Here is a 27010-nt window from a genome sequence, read left to right on the forward strand (position 1 = left end):
GATAAGACTCTAGAAAAGTTTGCTAAGAAAAGGAGTAAAAAATTAACAGGAGCTGGGGAGGATTGTGAGGGCAAGAGAGGATTGTAGGAGTTTCGTTGTTGCAGTCTTTAATTTTTTTTTTTTATTTGAAAGAGAGAGAAAGCATGAGCAGGGGAGAGAGGCAGAGGGAGAGAGAGAAAGAGAATCTATTTTTTGTTTAAGTTTAGTTATAGATTTTGAGCGACAGAGACAGGCAGAGAGAAAATCCCAAGCGGACTCTCCTCTGTTCACGCAGAGCCCGAGGCGGGGCTAGAACTCACGAAACTGTGAGGTCATGACCTAAGTTGAAGCTGGACGCTTAACTGACTGAGCCACCCAGGCACCCCAAGGAGGTCACCGTGTCGATGCCCACTTTTCAAATGAGAAAGCAGGCTAAGAGAAACAGCTAACTTGCTCAAGCCATCGCCTGATATCATCAAAAGGTTCTCTATAACATGGTAAATTCATCCTAATCTTTTGCACACTAGGTTCTCCAGCGACATTCAAGGAAATCTTAAAATGGAGTGTGAAAGGCAGCACTGGAGTGGTTTCCTCACAGAATTCCATCTTCTTGCCTGACTAAATGGCCAGAAGGAAGGGAAAAGAACCAGGTGGTGATAACGTTAAGTATTCAAGGGTTCTTTTTTTTTTTTTTTTATGAAATTTATTGTCAAATTGCTTTCTATACAACACCCAGTGCTCATCCCCAAAACTGCCCTCCTCAATACCCATCACCCACCCTCTCCTCCCTCCCACCCCCCATCAACCCTCAGTTTGTTCTCAGTTTTTAAGAGTCTCTTATTCTTTGGCTCTCTCCCACTCTAACCTCTTTTTTTTTTTTTTTCTTCCCCTCCCCCATGGGTTTCTGTTAAGTTTCTCAGGATCCACATAAGAGTGAAACCATATGGTATCTGTCTTTCTCTGTATGGCTTATTTCACTTAGCATCACACTCTCCAGTTCCATCCACGTTGCTACAAAAGGCCATATTTCATTCTTTCTCATTGCCACGTAGTACTCCATTGTGTATATAAACCACAATTTCTTTATCCATTCATCAGTTGATGGACATTTAGGCTCTTTCCATAATTTGGCTATTGTTGAGAGTGCTGCTATAAACATTGGGGTACAAGTGTCCCTATGCATCAGTACTCCTGTATCCCTTGGGTAAATTCCTAGTAGTGCTATTGCTGGGTCATAGGGTAGGTCTATTTTTAATTTTTTGAGGAACCTCCACACTGCTTTCCAGAGCGGCTGCACCAATTTGCATTCCCACCAACAGTGCAAGAGGGTTCCCGTTTCTCCACATCCTCTCCAGCATCTATAGTCTCCTGATTTGTTCATTTTGGCCACTCTGACTGGCGTGAGGTGATATCTGAGTGTGGTTTTGATTTGTATTTCCCTGATGAGGAGCGACATTGAGCACCTTTTCATGTGCCTATTGGCCAAGGTATTCAAGGGTTCTAAAAGCACCCCCAAGGTCCTGTTGGCTCTGAGACATGTGTAGACTATCTCTGCATTGCTTTACCTGATTTCAAATCCAGGTAATTCATTCAGGGTTTAATTTCTGAATCCTGCAAGATAATTTCAGAGGCCACACCTAAATTAGGATGTGACCCCAAATGCCATAGACCAGTTCAAGGTTATTTCAAGAACAACATTACAAGGATATCCTTTTGCTGGGGTGCCGTGGTTACTCTAAGACGGATGTGATAATGCTCACTGTCACTGGAGGAACTCACCATCAGGAGGGAAAGCTGACCCTGCCTGGAAATCCTGTATCTGCTAATTCTCTCACCGAAGTTGGAGGAGATTTGGGGAGCAGAACTGTAGGCAAGAGTTTCTTACAGTGGATTTTTTTCTAGCGATCTTCACTACCAGTTTTGGCATAATCATATGTCCTGTAAGAAATGTAGTTCATTCATATAAATAAATAAAAAGCCCCAAAAGTGCAATGAGCAAGTTTTGGTTCCATGGCTCTTAGTCATTGTGACTATAACTGAACACGCATCAACTTTCTGAAAGTCAGATTATGGGTCTCCAGACTTAATAAGGCATTAGGCCAGAAATCACAGATAGAACATCCCAACTAGGGGTGCCTGCATGGCTCAGTTTGTTGAGTGTCCGACTTGATCTTGGCTCAGGTCATGACCCCAAGGTCGTGCGATCAAGTCCTGTGTCGGGCTTCACGCGGAGTGTGGTGCCTGCTTAAGATTCTCTCTCTCTCTCTCTCTCTCTCTCTCTCTCTGTGTGTGTGTGTGTTTCTCGTTCTCCCTCTGCCCTTCCCCTGTTGATGCACTCTCTCTCTCAAATTAAAAAAAAAAAAAAAAAGAACATTCCAACTAAACTACTAATGAAGATCGTAAAAATACAAAAGTGCCCACTAATTCTGTAAACCTATGAGCAACAGACACCTAAAACTATGGAGCCAAGTGCCTGAAGCCAGAATCTTGTAATAATCTTAGGTCTACTATAGCCAGCTAGTATTGTTATATTAAATCATGTCTTATCATGTTCTGTATTTCTGGTGCTTGGACACCTGGGGCTTTACTGACCCTGGAAACACTTTCCCTTGCAGGACTAGACAATTCCTACCTTCTTAGATTCTCCTGGGAGGGCAACTTTCATATGCAAACCCATCGATCCAGAGCCCATACACCCACCTACCTCTTTTTTGAAGCCCTTAAACTCGAAGCCACTATTCACCTGCCCTAATCACCCCAGAGCTAAGCATCAGACAACAAGGGACAGGCTCTGTGCCCCGCAGCCCACTAAAATGATCCGAACTAAGCCTGTTTTCCTTGCGTTACTTGTTCCTTCGCAGAAACCACAATAATGGCTCTTACCCATGTCTTCCCCTCGTCCCACTGCCTCTTGACTAACCCTGGTGATTCCCCTTGTAGCCCCGTGTACATGCTCTGTCGCCTTTCTAGGGATCTGTGAAGATAAAAATTTCTTCCTTCATGGGGCACCTGGGTGGCTCAGCTGGTTAAGTGTCGGACTTCAGCTCAAGTCATGATCTCACGATTCATGAGTTCGAGCCCCGCATGGGGCTCTCTGCTGTCAGCACGGAGTCCGCCTCTGATCCTCTCTCCCTCTTTCTCTCTCTCTCTCTCTGCCCTTCCCCTCTCATGTTTTCTCCCTCCCCCACCCCTCTCAAAAGGAAACAAAAATTTACAAAATCCTTTCTTCATGACAGTTATTTCCATATCTGTGTGTCTTACTTCACCTGATTAAAGCAAACCCCAGGTGCATTTTGAAACAATTGCCTACGCTAGCCTGCGAGAGGCCATATCTCTTTATCCAACAGAGATATCAACTTTTGGAAAGAGACTGCTCAAGAAAGGGCAGGCAAAGAGCAGTAAGAGAGACGCCATCTCAACCAGTGCTGGGCTGGTTGCTGACGCCAGGCTGCCTGGGGCAAAGTGTTCACAAGCCTAGGTCAAAGTGAAAAAAAAAAAAAAATAGGGAGGATACATTTAGCTTTTTGTAAAGTTCAATTTATGCATACTTTGCAATTCTGGAGTTCTTTGCCCTTCAATAGTTTTGGTGCCAAACTGTTCTTCATGTTGTGAGATGACACTGGAGAGTAGTGTTTTTGTTTGGTTTGTTTTAGTGTCCCTATTTCGGCAACATAAAAATCTGGCAACCCTTAGGCTGTTCCCCAAATTTATTTTTTGAAATTTAACTGGGGTGTGAAAGCCACAGTCTGCCACCGCAGCACCAGAAAATGGGAATTGGAAAAGCAGCTGGTGCTTGGATCAATTCTCAAACTATAAGCCTAATACAGAAGATTCAACTGGTGCACGTAGTCAGGGGCCAAAGACAGTTCACGCACCCCCTCTGCCAAAAGCATGTCTTCTGACGGCATCTCACTGTAATTGAAGGTAAATACAAAAGAAAAAAAAAAAAAAAAAAAGAACACAGCAAGCTTACCAAAAATTATTACAGAACAAGAGACACAAGGTTGATCATGAGGGGGAACATTCAAGAAACTATTTGGCATCTTCCACACAGGGTAGGAAAATATTGCTGAAACAGAAACAGACAGGAAACACTGCGGGATACGATCTATCACATTAAACCCTGGTTTTGACAGTATATCGAGAAACAGAAAATAGCAGCCGAGAGCTGGGCCTGGCACTCACAGTGAGGCCTGAGTGTTCTCCTGTTGAACGTGAACTTCACAGAGCATTAACATCAGACAAGGCCACTCAGTGACCATGACGGATCACGACAAAAACAGGACCCCTCCGTAATCACGCCTGATAAAATATAAACGTTGTCTAAGTCAGAAAGTGCCCAAATCCCCCTATTCTAACTACTGTGAGTGCCTTCTTTACCAATCACGGCTCGGCCTCTGTCTAATCAATCTGTCCTTGTATAGGCAAGGTTTACTGAGATAACAAATCATAGAACCGCCCTCCTTTTTGGCAGCCCCAGCCCAGAGGGAATCCTCACTTCCTTGGACCCTCCCCCAAATCACCCCCTGAAACCCACATCTCTTCCAAATACCTGTCTTACAGAGATGCCTGCCGGCTCTCCCCGGCTACAGCAAGTAATAAACCCAACAGGTATGTTCCTGGCAGTCGCTGACTGAAGGTCATTACCAGTACGCTCAAGTAGGAATTCAATGATTATTTAACAGGACAGAAAGTATCTCTCTCAAACAATAGTGAAGGTCAAGAAGGCTTCTCATTAAAATCAGAAATCAGGGGCTGCTGGGTGGCTCGGCTGGTTGAATGTCTGAATCTTGATTCTGGTTCAGGCCATGATCTCGTGGTTTCTGAGTTTGAGGCCCGCATCTGGCTCTGTGTTGACCACGAGCGGCCTGCTTGAGATTCCTTGTCTCCTGTCTCCCTCTCTCTTTGCCCTCCCCGCCCCCCCCCAACCCAACCTGTTCACCCTCTCTCTCAAAATAAATAAATATTTGGGGCGCCTGGGTGGCGCAGTCGGTTAAGCGTCCGACTTCAGCCAGGTCACGATCTCGCGGTCCGTGAGTTCGAGCCCCGCGTCGGGCTCTGGGCTGATGGCTCAGAGCCTGGAGCCTGTTTCCGATTCTGTGTCTCCCTCTCTCTCTGCCCCTCGCCCGTTCATGCTCTGTCTCTCTCTGTCCCAAAAATAAATAAACGTTGAAAAAAAAAAATTTAAAAATAAATAAATAAATAAATAAATATTTTAAAAATAAATAAAATCAGAAATCAAACAGGAACTCTAATATTGCCACCATCATCCAACATTGTTCTAGAAGCTCTAACCAATGTAGTCAGACACAAAAGAGAAACAGTAAGTAAAGGCAGTGGAAAAAAGACTTGAAAGTAATATTAGATAATAAAACTGTTCCAAAAGAATCAATTGAAAAGTATTAGAACCAAGAGCAAGTTGAATAAGGCACTCTGTTATCAATCAATATAAAACTCAAGAGTCACTCAGAATGTAAACTATACAATATAATTGCAGTTATATTCACAATAGCAACAAAGCATCTGGGAATAAATGTAACGAAAAGTTTCAAAGAAAACAGAACAAAATACCTGAAAAAAATGGCAAGATCACACTATAAACTTTGGTAGAAAGGCTTACTATCCTAAAATTGAATATTTCTTATCGTTGGCTATGTAACTTTCATATAATTCCGGTAAAAAATCGTATTAGGTTTCTGTAATTGAAAATATCTTGAATGGAAAATGCAGTTGAATGGTGGCAAAAAAATTTTTTTTTAAAGTAAAAATATTCAATTAAAAGCAACGGTAACTAAAGCAGTATTGAACCACTACATTAGTAAGGCAGATCAATGAAATCCCGGGAAGCCAAAACCCATATCCAGACACACATAAAAGGTTGAGTATATAACAAATAGAGAAACATCAATTATTCACTAACGCCATTAGGATAACAGGCTAACTATTTGGAAAATTAAGTAATACCTTATTTCAAGTTGTAGACAAAAATTAATGACAAGATTTAAATATAAATAAGCACAGAATCCAAAAAGGTTTTAGAAGAGAATTACTAATAACCTGGTAAGGCAGGAACACATCAGAAAAGATGAACTGATTTAACTTCAAAATTTAAATTTGGATGTCAAAATGTAAAGGCCATGAAAAATCACATGCAAACCGGGGGAAAAAATTTGTAACAAGTTGGCCTTAAAGTGGATACATTCTAATGTAGAATTTTTATAGAATTTATTTAATTTCAATGTTTAAAATATGAATACTTTTAATAGGAAAATTGGCAACAAAGCAGGATACCACTTGTCACCTATAAATTTGGGAAATGTGTATAAAAATAACACCCAGTGATGTCAGAAATGCTGACAAACAGTATTCTCCATTCATTTTTGGTGGGAGTTTAAAGACTGGAAAAAAATTATAGCAAAATATTATCAATAGTTCTTTCTAAATAATTAGATTATCAAGGATTTCTTTATTTTTTAAAAAAATGTGCTTATCCCTGTCATCCACAATAAACATAGCACTTTGTCATGTCATTTCTAAAAAAAAAAAAAAACAAATTAAACAAAATAAACAGTGAATCCAATTCATTTCTCAAATTTATTTTTTCCTAAATTCAGCTTATTAGTCACTGCCCTCCTCAACACATCCCTGCTGCTTCCAAATCAGTGGTTTGGAAAACAAGCTTATAACTTCATATATGTACATGCATGTGTGTGTGCATGCTGTATATACATATATGTGCATGTGTGTGTGTTGTGTATACATGTGTGTATGTGTGTGCATGTGTATATATGCATGTGTGTATGTGTGCCTGTGTATACACATGTGTAGGCATGTACATACATGTATGTGTATACATATATACATGTATGTGTATGTGTATATACATACGTGTATGTGTATATGTGTACGTGTCTGTGTATGGGTGTATACACATATGTATGTGTATACATGTTTGTGCATATGTGCATGTGTTCACATATATGTACACGGACGTCTGTGCATGTGTGTGTTGTGTGTATGTATGCATATATATTGTGTATATGTGTATGTATGCGTGTATACATGTGTGTACGTATATACATGTGTATGTGTGTATGTATGTGTGTATATATGTATGTGTTCTGTGTATATATGTATATGTGTGCATATACCTGTATGTATGTGTGTTGTGTGTATGTGTATATGTGTATATACGTGTGTATGTATGTGTATACATGTGCAGGTATACATATGTATCTGTGTGTATGCATGTATGTTTATGTATGTTGCGTGTATATGCATGTATTTGTATGTGCATATATTTATGTGTGCGTGTATGTGTGTATATGTGTATGTACATGTGTCTATATATGTATTATGTGGTGTGTATGTATGTGTGTATATGTATGTGTGTATATGTTTGTATGTGTGTATATATATGAATGTATGTGTGTATATATACATGTATGTGTGTATATTTGTATGTGTGTATATATGTATGTATGTGTATACATATCCATGTGTGTTTATATATGCATGTATGTATGTGTGTACGTATGTTGTATGTATATACATATATGTGTGTATGCGTAAATATACATATGTATTCATTATATATATATACATATACATACACACACACACACACACACACAAAATACCAAATACATTGTGAATACACACACAGAAAAGAAATTTCCTTATATGAACAGGATCATGAAATAGAAAGATCAGACGTAGGCAGCACACAAAACACTTAACAATATTGACCTATCGCAAATCTATTCTAAATGAATTTTTCAAAGCTCTCATAAAGCAACAGGATTCAGTTATGCGATTATCATTTTAAGAAATGAGGCCCTGGAACTTCTTTGCTGGACTTTAGTTGATCCAGCAGTTTTGAGAACAGTGGGGAATAATAAAACACCAAAAGCATAAGCAACAAAAGAAAAGACAGATAAATTGGACTTCATTAAAATCAAAAATTTCTGTGCCTCAAAGGACACATATGAAGAAAGTAACAAAACCACCCACAGAATGGGAGAAAATATTTGCAAATTATATATCTGAAAAGGGGCAAATATTTAGAATATATAAAGAACTCCTAGCAGCGCCTGGCTGGCTCCGTTGGTACAGCGTGTGACCCTTGATCTTGGGGTTGCGAGTTCAAGCCCTACGTTGGGGGTAGAGATTACTTAAAGAGAATATATTTATTTTTTTTTCAACGTTTATTTATTTTTGGGACAGAGAGAGACAGAGCATGAACGGGGGAGGGGCAGAGAGAGAGGGAGACACAGAATCGAAAACAGGCTCCAGGCTCCGAGCCATCAGCCCAGAGCCCGACGCGGGGCTCGAACTCATGGACCGCGAGATCGTGACCTGGCTGAAGTCGGACGCTTAACCGACTGCACCACCCAGGCGCCCCTAAAGAGAATATATTAAAAAAAAAAAAAAAAAAAAAAAGGACCTCCTACAACAAAAAGACAAACAACTCAATCTTTTAAAAGTGCCAAAGAATTTGAACAGACATTTTTCCAAAGAAGGTATGCAAATGAACAAGCACATGAAAAGCTGCTCAAGTTGTTAGTCATTAGAGGGAAATGCAAATCAAAACCACAATGAGATACCCCCTCACACCCACCAGGATGGCTAGAATTTAAAAAAAGGGTGGAGGGAAATAACCAGTGTTGTGGAGGATGTGCGGAACAAAATTGGAACCCTGGTACGTTGTTGCTGGGAATGTAAAGTGGTAGTAAAATTGTGGAAGGCAGTTTGGCAGCCCCTCAGAAAGCGGAACATAAAATTACCACATGATCTAGTAATTCCACTCGGAGGTATAGACCTAAAAGAACTAAAAACATATGTGTAAACAAAAACTTGTGGAAGAATGGCAAGAGCGGTATTATACGTAAAAGCCAAAAAGTGGAAGGGCGCCCGGTGGCTCAGTCAGTGGAGCATGCGACTCTTGATCTCGGGGTCGTGAGTTCAAGTCCCATGTCGGGCACAGAGCTTCCTTTAAAAAAAAAAAAAATTATTCAAAAGCCAGAAAGTGGAAACCACCCAAATGTCTCTAAACTGGTGAATGGACAAATGCGATACCCACCCAAACAACGGAATACTGATTGTTCAGTGACGAAAAGGAACGAGGGACTGACACACCACGGGCTAGATGAACCTCGAGAATGTGACACTAAGTGAAAAAAGCCAGACACCAAAAGGCCACATGTTATATGATTCCATGTATGCAAAATGTCCAGAACCGGCAGTTCCATGGAGACCGAAAGTAGATTTGTGGTCGCTCTAGGCTGGGGTGAGAGGGTAATGACAAGTGACTGCTTAATGGATATGGGGTTTCCTTTCTCGGACCGAGAAAATGTTCTGGAATCAGACAGTTGCACAGTATCGTGAATGTACTAGAAGTCATTGAATTGTAGACTGAAACGGTTTAAATGAGAATTTTATGTTATATGAATTTTACCTCAATCTTGAAAAAAACAGGAAAGAAGGAAGGAAGGAAGGTTGGGAGGGATGGAGAGAGAGAGAAGGAGGAGGGAGGGAGGAAGAAAGAAAGGCAGAAAGAAAGAGCAGAAGGAAGAACAAACAGCCAGGGACAGCGTAGCTTTCAGAACCTACAGTGGAAATGAGAGGGGAGCCTTGGAGATTAAGGCCCCGCCTGATGACAGCTCAGGTTAGGTGACTGGGCAAGCGGCAACAGGGACAGGACCACAAGCTGGGCTTCCTGGCTCCTAGTTCCAAGGTCTTTCCACCAGAGAGCCGCCTGGAACTCAGAGACCAGGCAAGCTGTCTATGTATGTCTCAAAAAAAAAAACCCAAGCCACCTTCAAGGCCAGGCGGTTGGTTCCCTTTCAAGGCACTATTTGTGTGCAGCTCGTGGCCTATGCCACCAGCCTTTGCCACAGGCTGCAGCCCACCGAACTCAAGTACCCATCAGCCCACCTGCCAATGCTTCTGTTGATGGTCCCCTCATTATTTGCTTGTGGTTCATGATTTACATCAAGTGGAAAAATCATCACATTGCTCTAATCTTAGCAAAGCATGTCATTTTCACTGTCAGAGTTGGCCTGTGTCCCCATGATATTTGAAGACATTTCTTGTGTTTAAAAAAAAAAAAAAATGATGGACGGGACAGCAGCAGTTTGGGACACATTCATGAAGCCAGATCAACAGTCCTTTTTATAAAGGGCCTGAAAGAGTACACTGAAACACAGAAAACAAGCAAAAAGGTAAGCGCTGAGAACTATGTTGTAATAATTGATTCTTTGGGGGGGGCGCCTGGGTGGCTCAGTCGGTTGAGCGTCCGACTTCAGCTCAGGTCACGATCTCACAGTCCGTGGGTTCGAGCCCCACGTCAGGCTCTGGGCTGATGGCTCAGAGCCTAGAGCCTGCTTCCGATTCTGTGTCTCCCTCTCTCTCTGCCCCTCCCCTTTTCATGCTCTGTCTCTCTCTGTCCCAAAAATAAATAAAAGTTAAAAAAAAAAATTTTTTTTTTAAATAATTGATTCTTTGGAGATAAAATAAGTAAAGAATAATTATAGAGAAAGCAATTCATGGGGCGCCCGGATGGCTCAGTCGGTTAAGCATCTGACTCTTGGTTTCTGCTCAGGTCATGATCTCACGGTTCGGGAGTTCAAGCCCCGCGTCGGGCTTCTCGCTGACAGTGTGGGGCCTGCTTGGGATTCTCTCTCTCCCTCTCTCTCTCTCTCTCTCTGCCCCTCCCTCCCTCTCTCAATAAATAAATAAATAAGTAAACAAACAAACACTAAAACAACAACAACAAAAACAAAGGCTATTTAGTCACATAGACCTGGTTCAAACCCTGCCTCTGGCTTGGTTAGTTAGCTAGCTGCTTTGCAAGTTTCTTTCACCTTCAGGCATTTCTTTTGCAAATTAAGGGTAACTGTAGTGCCTCCTTAGTTACCTTAGGATTAATAAGATTGCGCACATCAAACATTTGGCACAGGGCCTACCCCATAGAACATATTAAGTGTAAAGGGATATGAAATATTTTTCCTGCAAAATTTAAACGCACCTTTAAGCTCACTCTCTCTTGCAGTGGAGTGAAATCACAGAATGGTGTGTTGCGAGAAGTATGGAACTGAGTCAGGAAACCTTGGTTCAGGTCCTAGGTCAAGCCCTTGGGATTGGTCAGTAAACATCACTAAATCTCAGTGTCCTTATTTACAGAAAAGGAAAATGCTCATATCAGAACGTGTTGAGGCAAGTGTTAAAATAATACGCATTCTACACATTCTAAAATATAAGATCTAGAAAGTAAATGTACATTCTGGAATTACGCAACGCTACCGAAATAACAAGGTTTTACTGGTACAGGACTGCGGTGGGACTGGGCAGTGACAGGTCTCCATCCTAATCCTGAAAACACCACCTGAATTCCGTGGGGTGAAGCACAATTTCTCTGGGCATCGCTTTCTCCACTGCTAGAACGAGGCGATTGCACTAAGTCTCTCTCAAGCTCTGACATTCACTGGCAGTATACATTCAAATCCACGGTCAATTCTTTTAAATTTTTAAATGTTTATTTATTTTGAGAGACAGAGAGAGACAGAGCGCGAGTGGGGGAGGGGCAGAGAGAGAGAGGGAGACACAGAATCCAAAGCAGGCTCCAGGCTCTGAGCTGTCAGCACAGAGCCCAACATGGGGCTCGAACTCACCAACCTCGAGATCATAACCTGAACTGAAGTCAGAGGCTCAACCGACTGAGCCACCCAGGCGCCCCCCTCTCCATGATCTGTTCTGACGCTCCCTTCTTCTCAAGGAAGAATAGAGGAACACTAGCACCAAAGGACCCACAAGAATAACTGGCCCATTCCTGATTTCCATGGCCCGTGAGTTTGTGAACCATGCGACATTCAACCAGATGTTGTCACTGGAGGTTCGATGGCAGCAATTTCCCTCTCCGCCCTTGAGCTACAAGGGAGACGTATGGTAGAGGCTGTTTAGCTGGTGGGAGTTTTCTTTTATTCAGGTCGTGGACCCCACACTGGACACACAATGAAAGGGAATATCGAATACATCATCTTCAATATAACCTTTCTTGCTTCCTTCCACAATTAATTCACTGCAGATCTATTAATTGAGCAACAAATTTTCAGTCATCAATGACTTATTAAAATTTAACTATAGGAATATTACTCAGCCTTAAAAAAAGAAAGACATCCTGGCACGTGGTATAACTTGATTTAACCTTGAGGACATTAAGCTAAGTGAAAGAAGCCAGTCACAAGAAGACAAAACTGTATGATGCCACTTACGCGAGGTATCTAGAGTCGCCTAATTTACAGAGACAGAAAGTAAAATGGAGGTTGTCAGGGGCTGGGGGCAGAAGGAATGGGGAGTTATTGTTTAATGGGTGCAGAGTTTCGGTTTTGCAAGATGAAAAGTTCTGTAGACTGGTTGCACAAAACATGAGTGTATTTATACTATTGAATTGTCTATTTAAAAATGATTAAGATAAATTTTATGTTATGTGTATTTCACCACTATTTGACTTTATTTTATTGTATTTTATTTTATTTTATTTTATTTTATTTTATTTTATTTTAAGTAGGCTCCACCCCCACATGTAGCCCAATGCAGGGCTTGAACTCATGACCCTGGAATCAAGACCTGAGCTGAGATCAAGAACCAGACACTTCATCAACTAAGCCACCCAAGCACACCCACAATTATTTTTTTAGTTTAACTAGTTACATGATTAGTTCAATAATCACTTGGCAACTCAAGGGCAACCAATAAGTGTGAATTCTCACCATATCCTCCTCCTCCCCAAGCACTCCTCTCCCTTTAAGGCCAGATGGGTCTTGGGCTTGGAATCCTGAACAAATATTCCTATTTGTGTTGCTCTTTTGACACAATGTGACCTCTAAAGTATCAATGAATGCCCTTGTTCTTGGCTTCCAGCCAAATCTTTACCATATATTTGGCTACCTATATGTTCATTTCATTGAACGGGCTAGTCTATTACCAAACAAGTATCTCTGAGGACAGCTTATGTATCAGTCATTCACATAACAGATGGAAGCGTTCATCATTGGGATTTCTCTCTAAGATAAACACAAGGAAGGGATTTTTGAATAAGAGAAGAGAGGGCAAAGGAGAAGAGTGATTTCAGAACCCGTTGGTTGGAGGAAGAAAGATCTAGAATGGGCGTCACCATCAGAATGGGGGAACAACGGCATTGAACAATAAGAGGGCAGCAAAAAACAGAAACAAAAACAAAAAACAATAAGAGGGCAGCAGACGGCACCCAGGGCTTGAAGCTAATCAACCTGGGGAGAGGAGACAGAGGGACACCCAATGAAAGGGAATATCAGAAACATTTCATAGATAGGAATTTTGTCAAGTTCAGCAGCACTCTTACATAGTTCACACACTGGCATCTGCCCTGGAGAAATGGAGAATCATTCCCCAGCCACTCTAGTCCACATGGGTTTGCCACAGAAAGAAGGGCCTGGGAGCTCCTTTGAAAGGGAGGCTCACCATCCAGCAGCCTTGGTTAAACTGTGTCTGAGGTGGAATAGAGGGAATTCTTAAGAGGAGGGGAGGAGACTGAGGGACCCCTGGGCACTGGCGAGGAGGAATTAGACCAATAGTGCCCTTCTCTCTCTTCCAAGAGGCTCAGAGTCCTTCATAGGTGCTAATCAATTTAACCTCATTGGAGCCCAACGTGGACCTTCCCAAGGACACAAAGGAAAACAGAGTAAAGAGGTAGCTTTCCTCACTCATATTCACTACATAGGCTCCTACCCTTCACCAAGACCTAACATCCCAACCAAAGCCACACCCATTTTTTTCTGGGCCTTACCTGCTAACACCTCTAAATGCAAACGCAGACACTCATCTCCCACAAGCCACATGGCATCTGGGCGAGGGCTGTCTGTTCCCTCATTTCCCAAAACCTTGCTAGGGGAACAACAGTCCCCCTAGTGTGACAGGTGGGCAAAGCCACTTCTAACCAACCATACATTAACAATACCTTATAAATGCAGATTCAGGGGAGGAGGGTGGATGCAGGTCAGGGGCCCTGGGGTCCACTCACTCTCCTCCTCTCTGTGTGCCAGGGCTTCAGACAGGAATGCACTGAGATGCTGGCAGTCACGTTGCTCATTAGCTGAACATTAAGTGATGACTCCTCGAGTCAATCAAAATCATGGGCCCAACAGTGCTTTTAAAATCACCATTATTACACACACACACACACACACACACACACACACACACACACACCTTTTCTCTCTTATATAGACATGAAATATTCAACCCCTGTTAGTACTGATCCTGGTAAGTGCTCTTAATCATGAGTGAAAATAATCCCTTATGTGATAAGGAAAGACTGAGTGAAAATTCAGGAGAAGCTGCACAAAAAAAAAAAATAAGCCAGAATCACCCTCTGTTGCTAAAAACTGGGCAACTAGAGCAAATGTGGGTTTGCAGAGGCCAAAAGTGGCTGGGGTCTTGATTGGGTATGTCCTCTTCGAATCTCCTCTTCCATGCACACTAGGTTTACAATTTTGAATTTTTACTAAAGTCAGGAAGTGTTTGGGGCACTTGGGTGGCTCAGTCGGTTAAGTGTCCAACTTCGGCTCAGGTCATGATCTCGCCGTTCACAAGTTCGAGCCCCGCTTCGGGCTCTGTGCTGACAGCTCAGAGCCTAGAGCCTGCTTCAGATTCTGTGTCTCCCTCTCTCTGTGCTACACACACACACACACACACACACACACACACACACACACACACGCTTGTGCTCTCTCTCTCTCTCTTAAAAACAAATAAAATCAACACAAAATCAGGGAGTGTTCAAACAAGAAGCTCATAATCAAACATCTAGGGTTCTAAATGGACAAGAAAAGAGATGTGTTATTCAACCCAGTGAAACTTTGCCTTTCAAACGTGAGTTTTAATTCACTGCCATCATTATAAGGAGGGCCATTCTCAACCTCTGCCCCCTAATCAGCCATTTTTTTTTAAATAATCCCTCCCTTATCTCAAGGCATTTTTCTGCTCCCTTTAGAACATTAGAATTACCAGCACAACTTGTTGAAGATAAGAATACTCACACAACCATGTTTTATGCATTATGATCATGGTTTGGCTCTCATCCAATGTATTCACATGGAAAAGAATTTCACACTCACTCACCTTTCAGCAAAACTTACATTATTCGAAACTTTTGCTTCAGTTGTCTGATCACTGGGATTCAAGTGAGTTATTTGGATTAAGTGCTTCAGGTTGACTCATAGTGAAATATGGATATCAGAGGACAGAGCCGAGGGAGGAGGACTCAAGTAATTAATTGCCCCACCTTTTGAAAATGACAGTAAATGGCTTATCTTTCCTAGAACTGGTACAATAAATGTCAAAAGCTGCAAAATTCTGTGCTAGGTCAGGAAACGTTCTGGCCATTATCTCCAACTCTTAATTGTTCTCCATGCGTTCACCGTCAGCACACAACCTGAATATCAAGTAAATGCTTGTGGAATTGCTCAGTGAATATGCATAGACCACTCCCAATGACTCTGAAAGCCCCTTAAGAAGAAATCACCTTGAACTTTTTATAGCTAACATTCTCCCTGCCCCAAAAGGCAAGGCACACAATAGGTATTCAATAATCAATCACTGACTGATTTCTCATCTTCACCAGTGGGCATGGGAGAGAAACAAAAAACAAGTGTTGAAACATTTCACACTGGAATTTATCGCTTGAGAAATTAAGGATGTGGAGGGAAAATGCACAAGTGTGAAGGTCACCCTGATAAAGAAAAAATGTGGTGCGAGAAGACTACAGTACTTAAAATGCACACTGTTCATAATTGCCAGAGATAACGAATATTTTCTATATTTTGCCAAATTGGTCTTCTTTGTTTCTCCATTAACACGTATAGGGGGTCTAATGCATCTTTGGCAATCTATTCAAACTGTTGAGGGATTTTTTTCCCTTTTCTTTTCTTTTCACCCTTTGAACATAAACCACTAAGTCTCCATCCCCAAAGCACCTCCCAAATAGCGGCGGGGGTAGGGGATGCGCTCTGGGAAGCCCTTGCTGAGATACTTAGCGGAACTTTGTTCTCCACATGGGCTATTTACGAGCGTCTCGGTTTCCTTGGGTGACTCCACAACCTCCCCCTTTTCACGCGGCGAGCAGGAGTCAGGGCGGTGAGATCCTCCCAGGCGGAGCGCGGAGGCGCTGACCATGGTCCTGGCCTCCGAGCTCAGGACTGGAGCACCGAGGGCGCCGGAGATGAGACGGTGCGAGAGCGAGCAGGGCGAGGCGGAGAGAGGCTGTCGAAGCCCCCGCCCCTCCCGAACCCCGGGGAGCTTTCGGGCCTGCACGCGAACCCTCCACTGCACGCTCCGAGATGCATCAAAAAAGGGTGGGGCACCCAGCCACAACTGCAATCGGAAGCCGCCCGGAAGGATTTAAGAAGAATGGAATCGGTTCATGCCTCCCTCCCCCCACTACCATGCGCCCCCCAACCCGGCATCGGTTCATATTTTACCCCCGCCCCCCACCTCCCAGGCCGAGGGAGGCGCGGGCAGCCTTTGTGGGCGCACAGCCGCCCACGGCCGAGCCCGAGCCTCTGGGCACCCTGCACCGAGAAGGGGCAAGTAGGGCGGGGTGCATGTACAGATTCAAGGATGCAATATTCCTGCGAGGCAGGACGGTGGGCACGCTGGGATGACCGGTTCTCCACCGAGCTGGAAAGGGGGCGAAGGAGGGGCGATCCCCGCGTCTGGTCCTGAGTCTCAAACAGCCCCCACCCCCCATACCAACCTGGTCGTAGATGTTCTGCAGGGCTTCCTTGCCCGAGGCCCGCCGGATCTCCACCTTCCGGCTCGATTCAACAGATGGCTCCCCGCCGGCGCGCCGGCCCTGCCGGGAGTACGGCGGCTGCGGGTCCGGGCCCAAGTGGGCGACGTCCCGCTGCTGAGCCACCACCTGCCCCGAGCCCCGGCCCACGGACAACGAGTCGAAATCGATGGTCTTGTTCTCGGAGGACCCTTCCACCGGGCAGAACATGCCACAGAATTTCTGCCGGGGCTTAGGGCTGCCTGAGCCCAGGTTTTTAAAAAAGGCAGGGACTTCTTCGTCCTCTGCCGCCTTCCCGGATTGCTTCCTCTCGGCCATGGCGCGGGAGCTCGGGGAGGGTCCGCTCTGTCCGTCCGTCCGTCTGCCGGTCCCTAAGTCGGCCTCTCTCTGTGCACAAACCCCCTGGCTGCTGCCGCGGCTGCCGCTCTCTGCCTGCCGCAAGGTGTACAGAAAGGAAGGAGGGCTGGCGAGCGAGCGAGCGAGCGACCCACCCCTCCCGGTCCCTCCCTCTGACCCCGCTTTCTCCCCTCCCTGCCCACGCCCCCCGCCGCCGCTCCGGCTCCAGCGACCAGCAAAGTTGGGTCTGGGAGGGCGGCCGCTGCGGCAGCGGGAGCGGAGAGGCTGCCAGTTCCCGGCAGCGGCGGGAGGAGGGAGGCGCGGGCGGGGCGGGGGCGGGGCGCGGCGCGGCGCAGGGGAGGGGAGGGGAGCCGAGCTCCGGGTAGTGAGGGGAAGGCCCCGCCGCCTAGAGCCCCGCGCTCCGGAAGTGAAGCGGCCAGACCACCCGCTAATGGATGCGGAGCGGAGGGTCGGCTGACCGATCTCTGCGCCAGGGTAAGTATGGGGCAGGGCACGCAGGGGCGAAGGCCGGGGGCGCGGCCTCTGGACTCCACGCCCGTCGCCCCCACCTGCCTGGCCCAGGACCCTCTCCCCCACCGCATTGCAGAGGTGGGCCAGGTGCGAGGGCCCACCCGAGGGAGGACCCCCACCCCTCAGCGAGAGTGTGAGCTAATGGATGGGGCAACAGGGACCAACCGGCTGACGCCTGGACACCCAGGAGGAGGGAAAGGGGCAGCACTGACGATGGGGAAGGGATGGCGCAGACCGTTTGGAGAGGTGGAGGCCTTACGAGGCAGGGGGCACCAAACCTTGTTCACCCACGGGCCTTGTGGTGGGCTGCTGTGGGCAGAGATTGAAACGAGAAGGTTCTCGCTGCGCCCACAGTGGGGGGGGGGGGGGCGCTAGCGGGCGGGGAGAAATGCAGAGGGGCGTAGCAAAGGAGAGGGGGGAATAAAGACTTAGGTGTGTGGTCTGGGACTGTAACAAAAAGTGCATTCTGCAAATTCGGGCACCGAACGGCGACTTGAAGTAAGAAAGGGTAGAGACCTGCTATATTGCCCGGAGGTGTCACGTCTCTTAACTGCGCCACTGCGCCAAGACCAAGAAGGGCCAGAAGAGTCTTGATTTGGTATTGTCTGCCCCGCCTTCCCCGCCAAAAAAAAGGGGGGGGGGCCAGGATTGAATCCCACTCCCCCAAATCCCCAGCCCTTCTGGGCGCCCTGCACGCCCCACCTAGATCCCCCGCCCTCGTTGCGCACTGCGCCACAGCCGCGGGGTTTCCCGGGTTGCCAGACGCCAAGTGCCTGGGACGTAAATTGCGCGCGCGCGAATTCAGTGGTGGAGTAGGAGATGGGGTCCTGTCTGTGGTCATGGCTTGAGTTGTGAGACGCCCCACCGGGAAAGGGTGTGTGGGACTTGGTATGTATGTGAGGCTAAACCATCCACAGCTACTGGGTTTGTGGGCAGATAAGGGGCATTTTGATTTATGCCGGTAACACCGTCTCTGAGAGTCTTTTATTGCTTATTTCTGTCCCCACGTCCCTTCCACGTACCAATCCCTGCCCCTGGTCGATTACAGCCCCGCCCTCTCTTTCCACAGTGGCAAAATCCTGCAGAAATGATGCCCAACCCTTGGCGGCTGGAGACGGAAATCTGGGCATGCTCAGTAACTAGGGTGGGTTTGGGCTAGGAGAAGCTGTTTCTACCACAAGACTATAGCTCAGAGCAAGGCTCTATCCTCATCATCAGCCCTTGTCCCTGGCAGGATTCAGTACGGATACCCTCCCCCCAAATCGTGAGGGATACTTCGGTGAATGGAGTTAAATTTGGAGGGCAATCAATCACAGTTTGAAGATGAGCCCATCATGGCAGGTGGGAAGGTGGCCCCAGCTGAGAACTGGAGACTGAGGGAGGAGAGGAATGTCTGGCGGGCGGGGGGGGGGGGGGGGGGGGGGGGTGCTGAGGGAACCAGAGGCGGGCCTTTGGACTTTGCATCAGATGTGCTTCGCATTTGAATGAACTGCTTCCACAAGAATGACATCATTGCCTACCCAGGGCAGACCCATGACTCCCATGACTCGTGACCGATTTCCGGAGCAGGAACCAGACTTAGAGAGATTGGGGCGCTTTGACCAAGGTCACTATCTAAATGAGCCAAGAATTACAGCAGAAAAGCTGATTCCTTTTCCAACTTATCCCATCTTTACTTGAGAAAATGCAAGAGTTTTACATTTTTCTCATGTCCGATTATTTCCATTGCAGGTAAAGATTGCCTTTGGAAGAAGAAGCCACCCAAAGGTAGCCTAACCTCAGCATGACCTCTATTATGTAGACCTTGGGATGTGTCTTCCTGCCTTTTTACATCTCATGTTTCCTCTCAACATTAAAACAGGAGGAAGGTTACCCCCATATCTTAGAAGGGAAGGGGTGGCACGGAGAAACCCCTGGGCTCCGATCCCTGGGGCTGCTGGCTGAGAGCGGAATCCAGGGTTTGTGCTCCTTCCCCTTTGGCACCTTCCAGAAGGTCTTAGAAAACGTGCCTGCAGCAGGAGCAGTTGACATTAAAGCTGTAGGCTGGCATCTGTGGCATATGGACCCCGTTTGGACTGAGGGGGATTCTTCAGGCCGACAGAAGCATATTCGTAGCCCATTAACACACACTCCACGGCAGTAACTGGGAGACGGTAGGAACCCTTTCCTTTTTACGTCACCCGGTGTCCACCACTGTCCACAGATGTGCTTCCTCTCTTACCTTGTGCTCAAATGACTCATTCAGGCGTAAATGCTAGGAAGCATTTTTAACATTCACAGCAAAAGAAACACCTCGTTGTGCATTTGCGAGGCCTGCCCAGACCTAACGAAAGAGAATGGATTCATAATTCCAAGCTTAACTTATTTGGTCCTGAGATTTTGTTTTGTTTTGTTTTGTTTTGTGTTAGATTGCTGGACCTAAATTGGTATACCTATATTATTATGTTATGTTAAAGTGTAGTATATGTTATATTGTTATATCTATATTAAATTGGCTTTTAATGTTTGAGTGATTTCTAGCTTGATTTTAAATAATTGGATGTTAAATCAAAGGAATGCACCAACTCAATACGGTTTGGTAGATTTAATTAAATTGTAAAGGAGTGTCATGTTTTTAAATCATTTTAACGGCCCTCATCACTGGATATTATCAAGCCATAAATAAATACTATTATTATTTATGTGTAACAGGGGAGCTTGGCTTGGCTGGAGCTAAGAAAGACCCAAACACATCCATTGCGTGGAGCTGGGTGACATCTTCCTTTTCTGGAAGCTGAATAAATAAGCTGGTGACTCTCACAGGACAGTTGGAGCACCTGAACAGGTATCTGTTCACATCTGATTTCATTTTTCACATGGGGAAAATCTTGAGTCCTGTCCATCCATAACCAGGGCTCAGACGTTAATTGGCATGACTGATGAGCGGAAGGTGGGGGAGCCAGATGTGGGAGGGTCCCCAAGAGAACTCTAAGCAAAGAAGAGGTCTGACAGAGTGGGACACGTGCAAATCCAACGTGAGACGGAACCCCTGGTCTCCCCCCGCTTCTGTCCTGAACCAAAGCGCAGTGCTTCCTGGGAAAGAGAGGGCTGTGTGGTAAAACTGACCATTGTTTCACTAGGAGTCCAAGCCTGCTGTGACACTTCTCTCCGGGAGTTCTGGGTGCCAGAGTGGAGGCCTTACCCCGCTAGCTAGCAAAAGGAGAGGTGAGGAGAGGCAGCAGAAACTGGGGGAGTCACAAAAGCAGCTCTTGCAGGTGCCTCGGGCAGTCGGAGAAGGGTCAGTGCCACCGTGTGGCTGCCAGCGTCGGGGAGAGCATCAGCGGCCACCAGACTGCAGAGCCACAGGCAGTGATGCTGTCCTAGCTGAGTTCTTGCCCCTGGGCAAGTAAGGGTGATTGGTCCAGAAGACTTTGGGGCCGCTGTTGGAGTGGCCTGGGACGCATTCCCTGGTGGGGTGCAAGTTCAGGAGCTGAGCCAGGATATTCTGAGTCCTGATAGGCAGTGCCTGTCCACACCACAAACTAATCGGTACCCATAGAGTTGGAGCAAATACTCGGACGATGGCGCTGGCACTGTTAGAGGACTGGTGCAGGATAATGAGCGTGGATGATCAGAAATCGCTGATGGTTCTGGGGATACCAGTGGACTGTGATGAGGCTGAGATTCAAGGGGTTCTCCAGGAGACTTTAAAGTCTCTGGGCAGGTATAGGCTGCTCGGCAAAATATTCAGGAAGCAGGACAATGCCAATGCTGTCTTACTAGAGCTTATGGAGGATACTGATGTCTCGGTGATCCCCAGTGAGGTTCAGGGAAAGGGGGGTGTCTGGAAAGTGATCTTTAAGACCCCTAACCAGGACACTGAATTTCTGGAACGACTGAACCTCTTTCTGGAAAAAGAGGGGCAGACAGTCTCCGGTATGTTCCGAGCCCTCGGGCACGAGGGGTTGTCTCCAGCCACGGTGCCCTGCGTGTCCCCAGAGTTACTGGCTCACGTGTTGGGACAGGCGATAGCTCATGCCCCTCAGCCCCTGCTACCCATGAGATACCGGAAGCTGAGAGTATTCTCGGGGAGCGCCGTGCCCGCCCCAGAGGAAGAGCCCTTTGAAATCTGGTTGGAACAGGCCACTGAGATCGTCAAAGAGTGGCCGGTAGCAGAGGCAGAAAAGAAAAGGTGGTTGATGGAAAGCCTGCGTGGCCCTGCCCTGGACCTCATGCATATAGTGCAGGCAGACAATGCAGCCATAAGCGTGGAAGAGTGTTTGGAGGCGTTTAAGCAAGTGTTTGGAAGCCTGGAGAGCCGCAGGACCTCCCAGGTGAAATACCTGAAGACGTATCAGGAGGAGGGGGAGAAGGTCTCCGCCTACGTGTTGCGGTTAGAAACCCTGCTCCGGCGCGCCGTGGAGAAACGCGCCATCCCCAGGAATATCGCAGATCAGGTCCGCCTGGAGCAGGTCATGGCCGGGGCCAGCCTCAGCGAAGTCCTTTGGTGCAGGCTGAGAGAACTGAAAGATCAAGGGCCGCCTCCCAGCTTCCTGGAGTTAATGAAGGTAATCCGGGAGGAAGAGGAGGAAGAGGCCTCTTTTGAAAACGAGAATATTGAAGAGCCAGATGAAGGGGATGGCTATGGCCCCTGGGATAACGAGACAGAGGACTAAAAACCATCTCAGGGCGGGACCCACAGCCAGTGCGCCCCGGGGAGGTTTGCTGTACCCCGCTGAGACCACGTAGCTATTTTTGTCCGAGGCCTCGGCACCAGGTCTTGATTCTTCTTTCTAAGAAAAAATACCAGAGAGTTTCTTGGGCCCTACGTAGATTATTAATAAAGGACGAAGTTCCAAGTAAGGAATAGGAAGCCTGAAGGAACCCGCGACATTTCCCGTTTCCCAAATAGACCAAAGTCGTGCACCCATACAGCAGAAGAAAGAAGTGATGCAGGAAAAGAACACCTTTTGTAATCTGTTTAACCTCTAACCCCTTTGACTCCTCGGCTATGTTCCTTCCTCAAATCAGCACATCCCCTCTGAGTAGCCAGCCGTGTGAGGCACTCTTCACGGAGGTGAGAATCGTAACCCCACAAGCCTGGGCCATGCTCTCGGAGCGAGCTCACCGGCTCACCGAGGACATGACCTCGGCATGTGAGACGCTAGATAATCCCGGGTGTCAGTCACGACACCTGTGGAAGTGCCACTACCAAATGAATACGGCCACCCCCACTGCTATGTGTCTTTCTTTCTTCGCTCGGGAAGCACTCCTCCACTTCTCTGCCGCGTGTCGGATGGCTGGTTCCAGGCACTGTGTTAGGCCCTTGAGACACAGACAACTCAGCCCAATCCCTGCCTTCAAGAGAGAGAGCTACGGTGTGAGAGAAGCACTTTTGAGAAAGGGCAGACGCTACAGGAAGGCTGCCTGCGAGGGAGGGTGTGCAGGCCGCGTTTGGATTCAGCAAGCAGACCATTCTGGTTGGAAAAGATTTTTAGGGGCGACCAAAGGGAAAGAGGAGAGGAAAGGAGCCTGTATTTATTGAGGGTCTATTATGTGCCAGCTGGTTTACACACATCTCATTTAATGTGCCCGGGAACCCCAATACTGTATAATTTTGCTCTTTCTGAAAGAGAAAGAAAATGAAGCTCAGATGAGTCAAGTGGGGTTCTCGGGATCGAAACGCTAAGCAGTGGCAGAGCCGAGCCACAAGTCCGGAACTCTCTGCCTCTTGCTAACCCTCTGTCCGCTGTGATGGTGGCTTTCAAATTGTGCTCTACGGTTCTGCAGAGATTTTTCAGCCTGTCCACCTTTAACATGTACTTTAAACTCTCCCGAGCTCTACTAGAAACAGACTCAAGTGTGTTGATACCCAAATGTTCACACACTGGCACCCAGCCACGGGCTCACTTCTGTTTCCAGATGGACTCATTTTGTGCAGACCATGGAAGTAAGGTCCCCTTGTGACATCTGAGCACATAGCTGGACTTCTCGTAAGTGTTCATAGATTAAGGAAGTGATGGCATCTCACAGGTGTTTAAGTCACGTCCATGCATGTCCAGTGACGTAGTGTGCCCCAGTAGAGCATAAATGAGCACCATTCCGTTAAATGCTAGTTGATCTCGGGGCGCCTGGGTGGCTCAGTCGGTTGGGCGTCCGACTTTGGCTCAGGTCACGATCTCGCGGTCCGTGAGTTCGAGCCCCGCGTCGGGCTCTGTGCTGACAGCTCAGAGCCTGGAGCCTGTTTCGGATTCTGTGTCTCCCTCTCTCTGACCCTCCCCGTTCATGCTCTGTCTCTGTCAGTCTCAAAAATAAATAAACGTTAAAAAAAAATGCTAGTTGATCTCTAGCGTCACGATAGCTTTTTGTATACAAAGAACAATTGCTCACCTTCTCTGAACATCAGTTTCCTCATCAGGAAAATGGGAAAATAATAGAATAGGGTTGTCGTTAGGCTCAGATGACATAATGCCTTTGAATCACTTAGCATGATGTCTAGAACACAGAAAGCCTTTAATGCGTTAAGACCCATGATTTTCATGATACTTCCTGTCTGTTCAATGCATGCTGTCTTTATTCTAAGAGTTGTGCCGTAACAAGTAAGTACGGAATCTGTCAGTCAGTTGTGACGACATTGCATTAGGAACCATTTTAGCTACGTTTGAGTGCTTGTTGTCTGTTATCTTTGTGATAAGTATTCCAGCCATTGTTAAAGACTATTGTTAGTGATTTGACTTTGAAACAATAAATTATTCTTTCTGATTTGTGGCTAACTTTAACTGAAGAATATCCTGAGATTGTAAGAAAAGCATTTTTTTTAAAGTTACCATTGGTGATCATTTCGTCCTAAGTTATAATTTTTTTTAATACTGCTCACCAAAGTGATAACATTTGTCATCCAGTACACCCTGATTTCATGGTTTCTTGTAGTCATAAAAATCTCCTCATTGTTCTCAATTATTGACAATATACAAAGTAAAATGTTATAAATGTGAGGTTATAAAATAAATACATGCTAATAAAATTCTGAGGTGTTTTTGTTTCATGTATTATGATTCTGTGTTAGCTATGACTTGAAGAAGGAGTTTCATTAGTTAAAAAAAATATATGATAGGTAAGGTTAGAAAATCAAACCAACGCCAAAAGGTCTTGAACCCTTCTAGATAGGAAAACCTGAGAGCAGAGTGCTGGGATAAGAATACTTCAGCTTTGTCTCCAGGGATGAGAGAGAGCCCGGTCTACCCATCATCAATTTCCCTTTTAAAATACATAGAAACAACAGATGGAGGCCAGTCCCCTCGGAGACCTCCAACTCATTTGCTCAGGCAAGTAACTCCACAGAAGAACAAAACGACCTAGTGGGGAAATGTTGCGTCTCTGGGATGTAGCCAGTTTCCAGCTTGTAGATGTGTAGGAGGAAAATTCCTCTTGCCGTTGACTTTCTTGGAATTGTTTCTTTTCCTCTTTTCTACAGTGCAATGGGGAGGATTCCTCATTGGGCTGTACGCAGTGCAGATCGGCCTATTACACGATGAGTGTCCTGAGGGATGTCCGACACCCTCTCCCCATCACCAGAGCAAAAACCTCTTAAAAAATTGGTCTTGCCTTATACTTACTATGTCTGTCTCCAGTTCTGACCCTTGGAGACTGAAGTCTCCAAGATTACATAGTCCCCTGCTGAAGGTAACTTTTCACCAGGGCCATTGGCTTCCTCAAGGCCTTAGTATTATCTGACATCCCCATCTATACCAGCCAGTCCTGCCAAGCCTTTCATGCTGTTGTCATCCACTGTCTACCCAGATGCTACCCCAGATGATTATCGGTGCCCTTCCTGTCCATGCTCCCAGTGCTGATCATTAAGGTCCTCCACCATGCCTTCTTGATCCTCCATGATGTCCTAGACGAACTAGCCTGTATCATCGGAGTCCTTGCAAAATACCTCAGCACCATATTCGTTAATTGGATTCTGGTCTTCCTGGTAGCCTGCTGTCATCAAGTCTCTTGAGTGGAAGCTGCTCAATCTCCCATCTCAGGAAAGATTGGAGATTGCTGGTGGCATTTAGTTCACCATCATCACCTCCTCACCTGCAAACGCTTTCCTGGCCTAAGCTGACCCCCTCTGCCCCACACCTCCCCGTGGGGCAGTCCTGACAAGCCTGGACAGAGTGTTGGCAAAGCAACACTGCAAGGAGCCTATTGAAGATGGCACCTGGCCAGATGTTATCTATAGTAACAAAAAGTAGGAAGGAAAAGATAATGACTATAAGCCATTATCTAAGGGAGTCCTACAAGTCGAGCCTGGAAAAGCAAAGATGGTTGGAAGCCAGAGTTTGAAAGAGTGGAGCCTGAAATGAAGCATAGAGGTGAAGGAAGAGTGTCTGAGACAGAATTGTCAAATGCACTCAGAATTCGTGCTTTGTTGACCACCAGCATAATCTTTGCACGGTCTAAAGATTCATGATCAGAGCAGAAGACCTCTCCCTCATCCCTTTTCTTTCAGGGTGGGCCAAGGGCTCCTTGAGCTTGCTCAGAGAAGACTTATACTCATTGAGAACTCCTCTCGGGGTGCAAGATGGTGTCCATAGATGGGCTTCTCAGAAGCTAGCCTCCCCACTGTAGCAGGCTCCGGAGCTGTCCCTGGTCCTGACCTGCATTACACAACCTGCTGTGCCCGAGTGGTCCTTGACATTGTGGATGAACATAAAAACTAGAGTAACTCCAGAAGTGGATGCCAAAATCAATTCAATCGTAAGAAAAAATGGTGTAGGATTTCAATCCATTTTTCAAGACACCAGCTGGAGCTGCCCGTTAATTGTCTGGGGTGCTTTAAGCAGCAGCTGAGACTTTGTCCCCATCTGCCCCACCCCCACCCACTCTTGAAGGGAAAGGTTACCAAAGGGAGGCACAACCCAGACGATGTGGTGGTGCTGAGGCTAAGAGCCTAGGAGAAAGTCCCCAGAGAATGCGGGGAAGGCTCACTTCCATCCCATCTTGTCCCAGACCTGCCCCTGCTCTGCACAGCCTAAAGGCAGTCTCATTGAAGGTCTTCCCTGGATTCTTGGTACAACAGTTTTCCCAACTAACTCAGTTACTAACAGAGCTTTCTTGAAATAATAAGCACTCATCACAAAAGCAAATTTCTAGGATGCCTGGGTGGCTCAGTCAGTTGAGCGTCCAACTTCAGCTCAGGTCATGATGTCGCCGTTCACAAGTTCGAGCCCTGCGTCGGGCTCTGTGCTGACAGCTCAGCCTGCTTCAGATTCTGGGCCTCCCTTTCTCTCTGCCCCTCCTCCACTCACACTCGGTCTCTCAAAAATGAATAAACATTAACAAATTTTTAAAAATAAACTTCCTTTT

General features: G+C 46.2%; 2 protein-coding genes across 4 annotated transcripts in view; one reads left to right on the forward strand and one right to left on the reverse strand.

Moving 5' to 3' along the window:
• Positions 1–17265, reverse strand: part of DPYSL2 (dihydropyrimidinase like 2) — a 132750-nt gene extending 115485 nt beyond the window's left edge. Inside the window, exon 1 of the mRNA XM_025933145.2 lies at positions 16772–17265. Coding sequence (XP_025788930.1) covers positions 16772–17125 — 354 coding nt within the window. The 5' untranslated portion in view covers positions 17126–17265. The remainder of the gene's footprint in view (positions 1–16771) is intronic.
• Positions 17266–17512: 247 nt separating this feature from the next.
• On the forward strand, positions 17513–24693 carry PNMA2 (PNMA family member 2). Of its 3 annotated transcripts, XM_086703414.1 has the most exons (5): positions 17513–17638; positions 19406–19441; positions 19536–19827; positions 20366–20498; positions 20794–24693. In XM_086703414.1, the coding sequence occupies exon 5, from the start codon at positions 21235–21237 to the stop codon at positions 22327–22329; it is 1095 nt and encodes a 364-aa protein (XP_086559540.1). In that variant the 5' UTR covers positions 17513–17638; positions 19406–19441; positions 19536–19827; positions 20366–20498; positions 20794–21234; the 3' UTR covers positions 22330–24693. The 3 variants fall into 3 exon arrangements, with proteins under 3 accessions (XP_086559540.1, XP_086559538.1, XP_086559539.1); XM_086703412.1 differs by lacking the exon at positions 19536–19827; XM_086703413.1 differs by lacking the exon at positions 19536–19827 and having other exon boundaries at positions 20366–24693.
• The last annotated feature ends 2317 nt before the right edge of the window (positions 24694–27010 follow it).

The sequence above is a fragment of the Puma concolor genome, chromosome B1 (assembly GCF_028749965.1).
Source record: "Puma concolor isolate L17-30 chromosome B1, mPumCon1.1.hap2, whole genome shotgun sequence".
Classification (NCBI taxonomy): domain Eukaryota; kingdom Metazoa; phylum Chordata; class Mammalia; order Carnivora; family Felidae; genus Puma; species Puma concolor.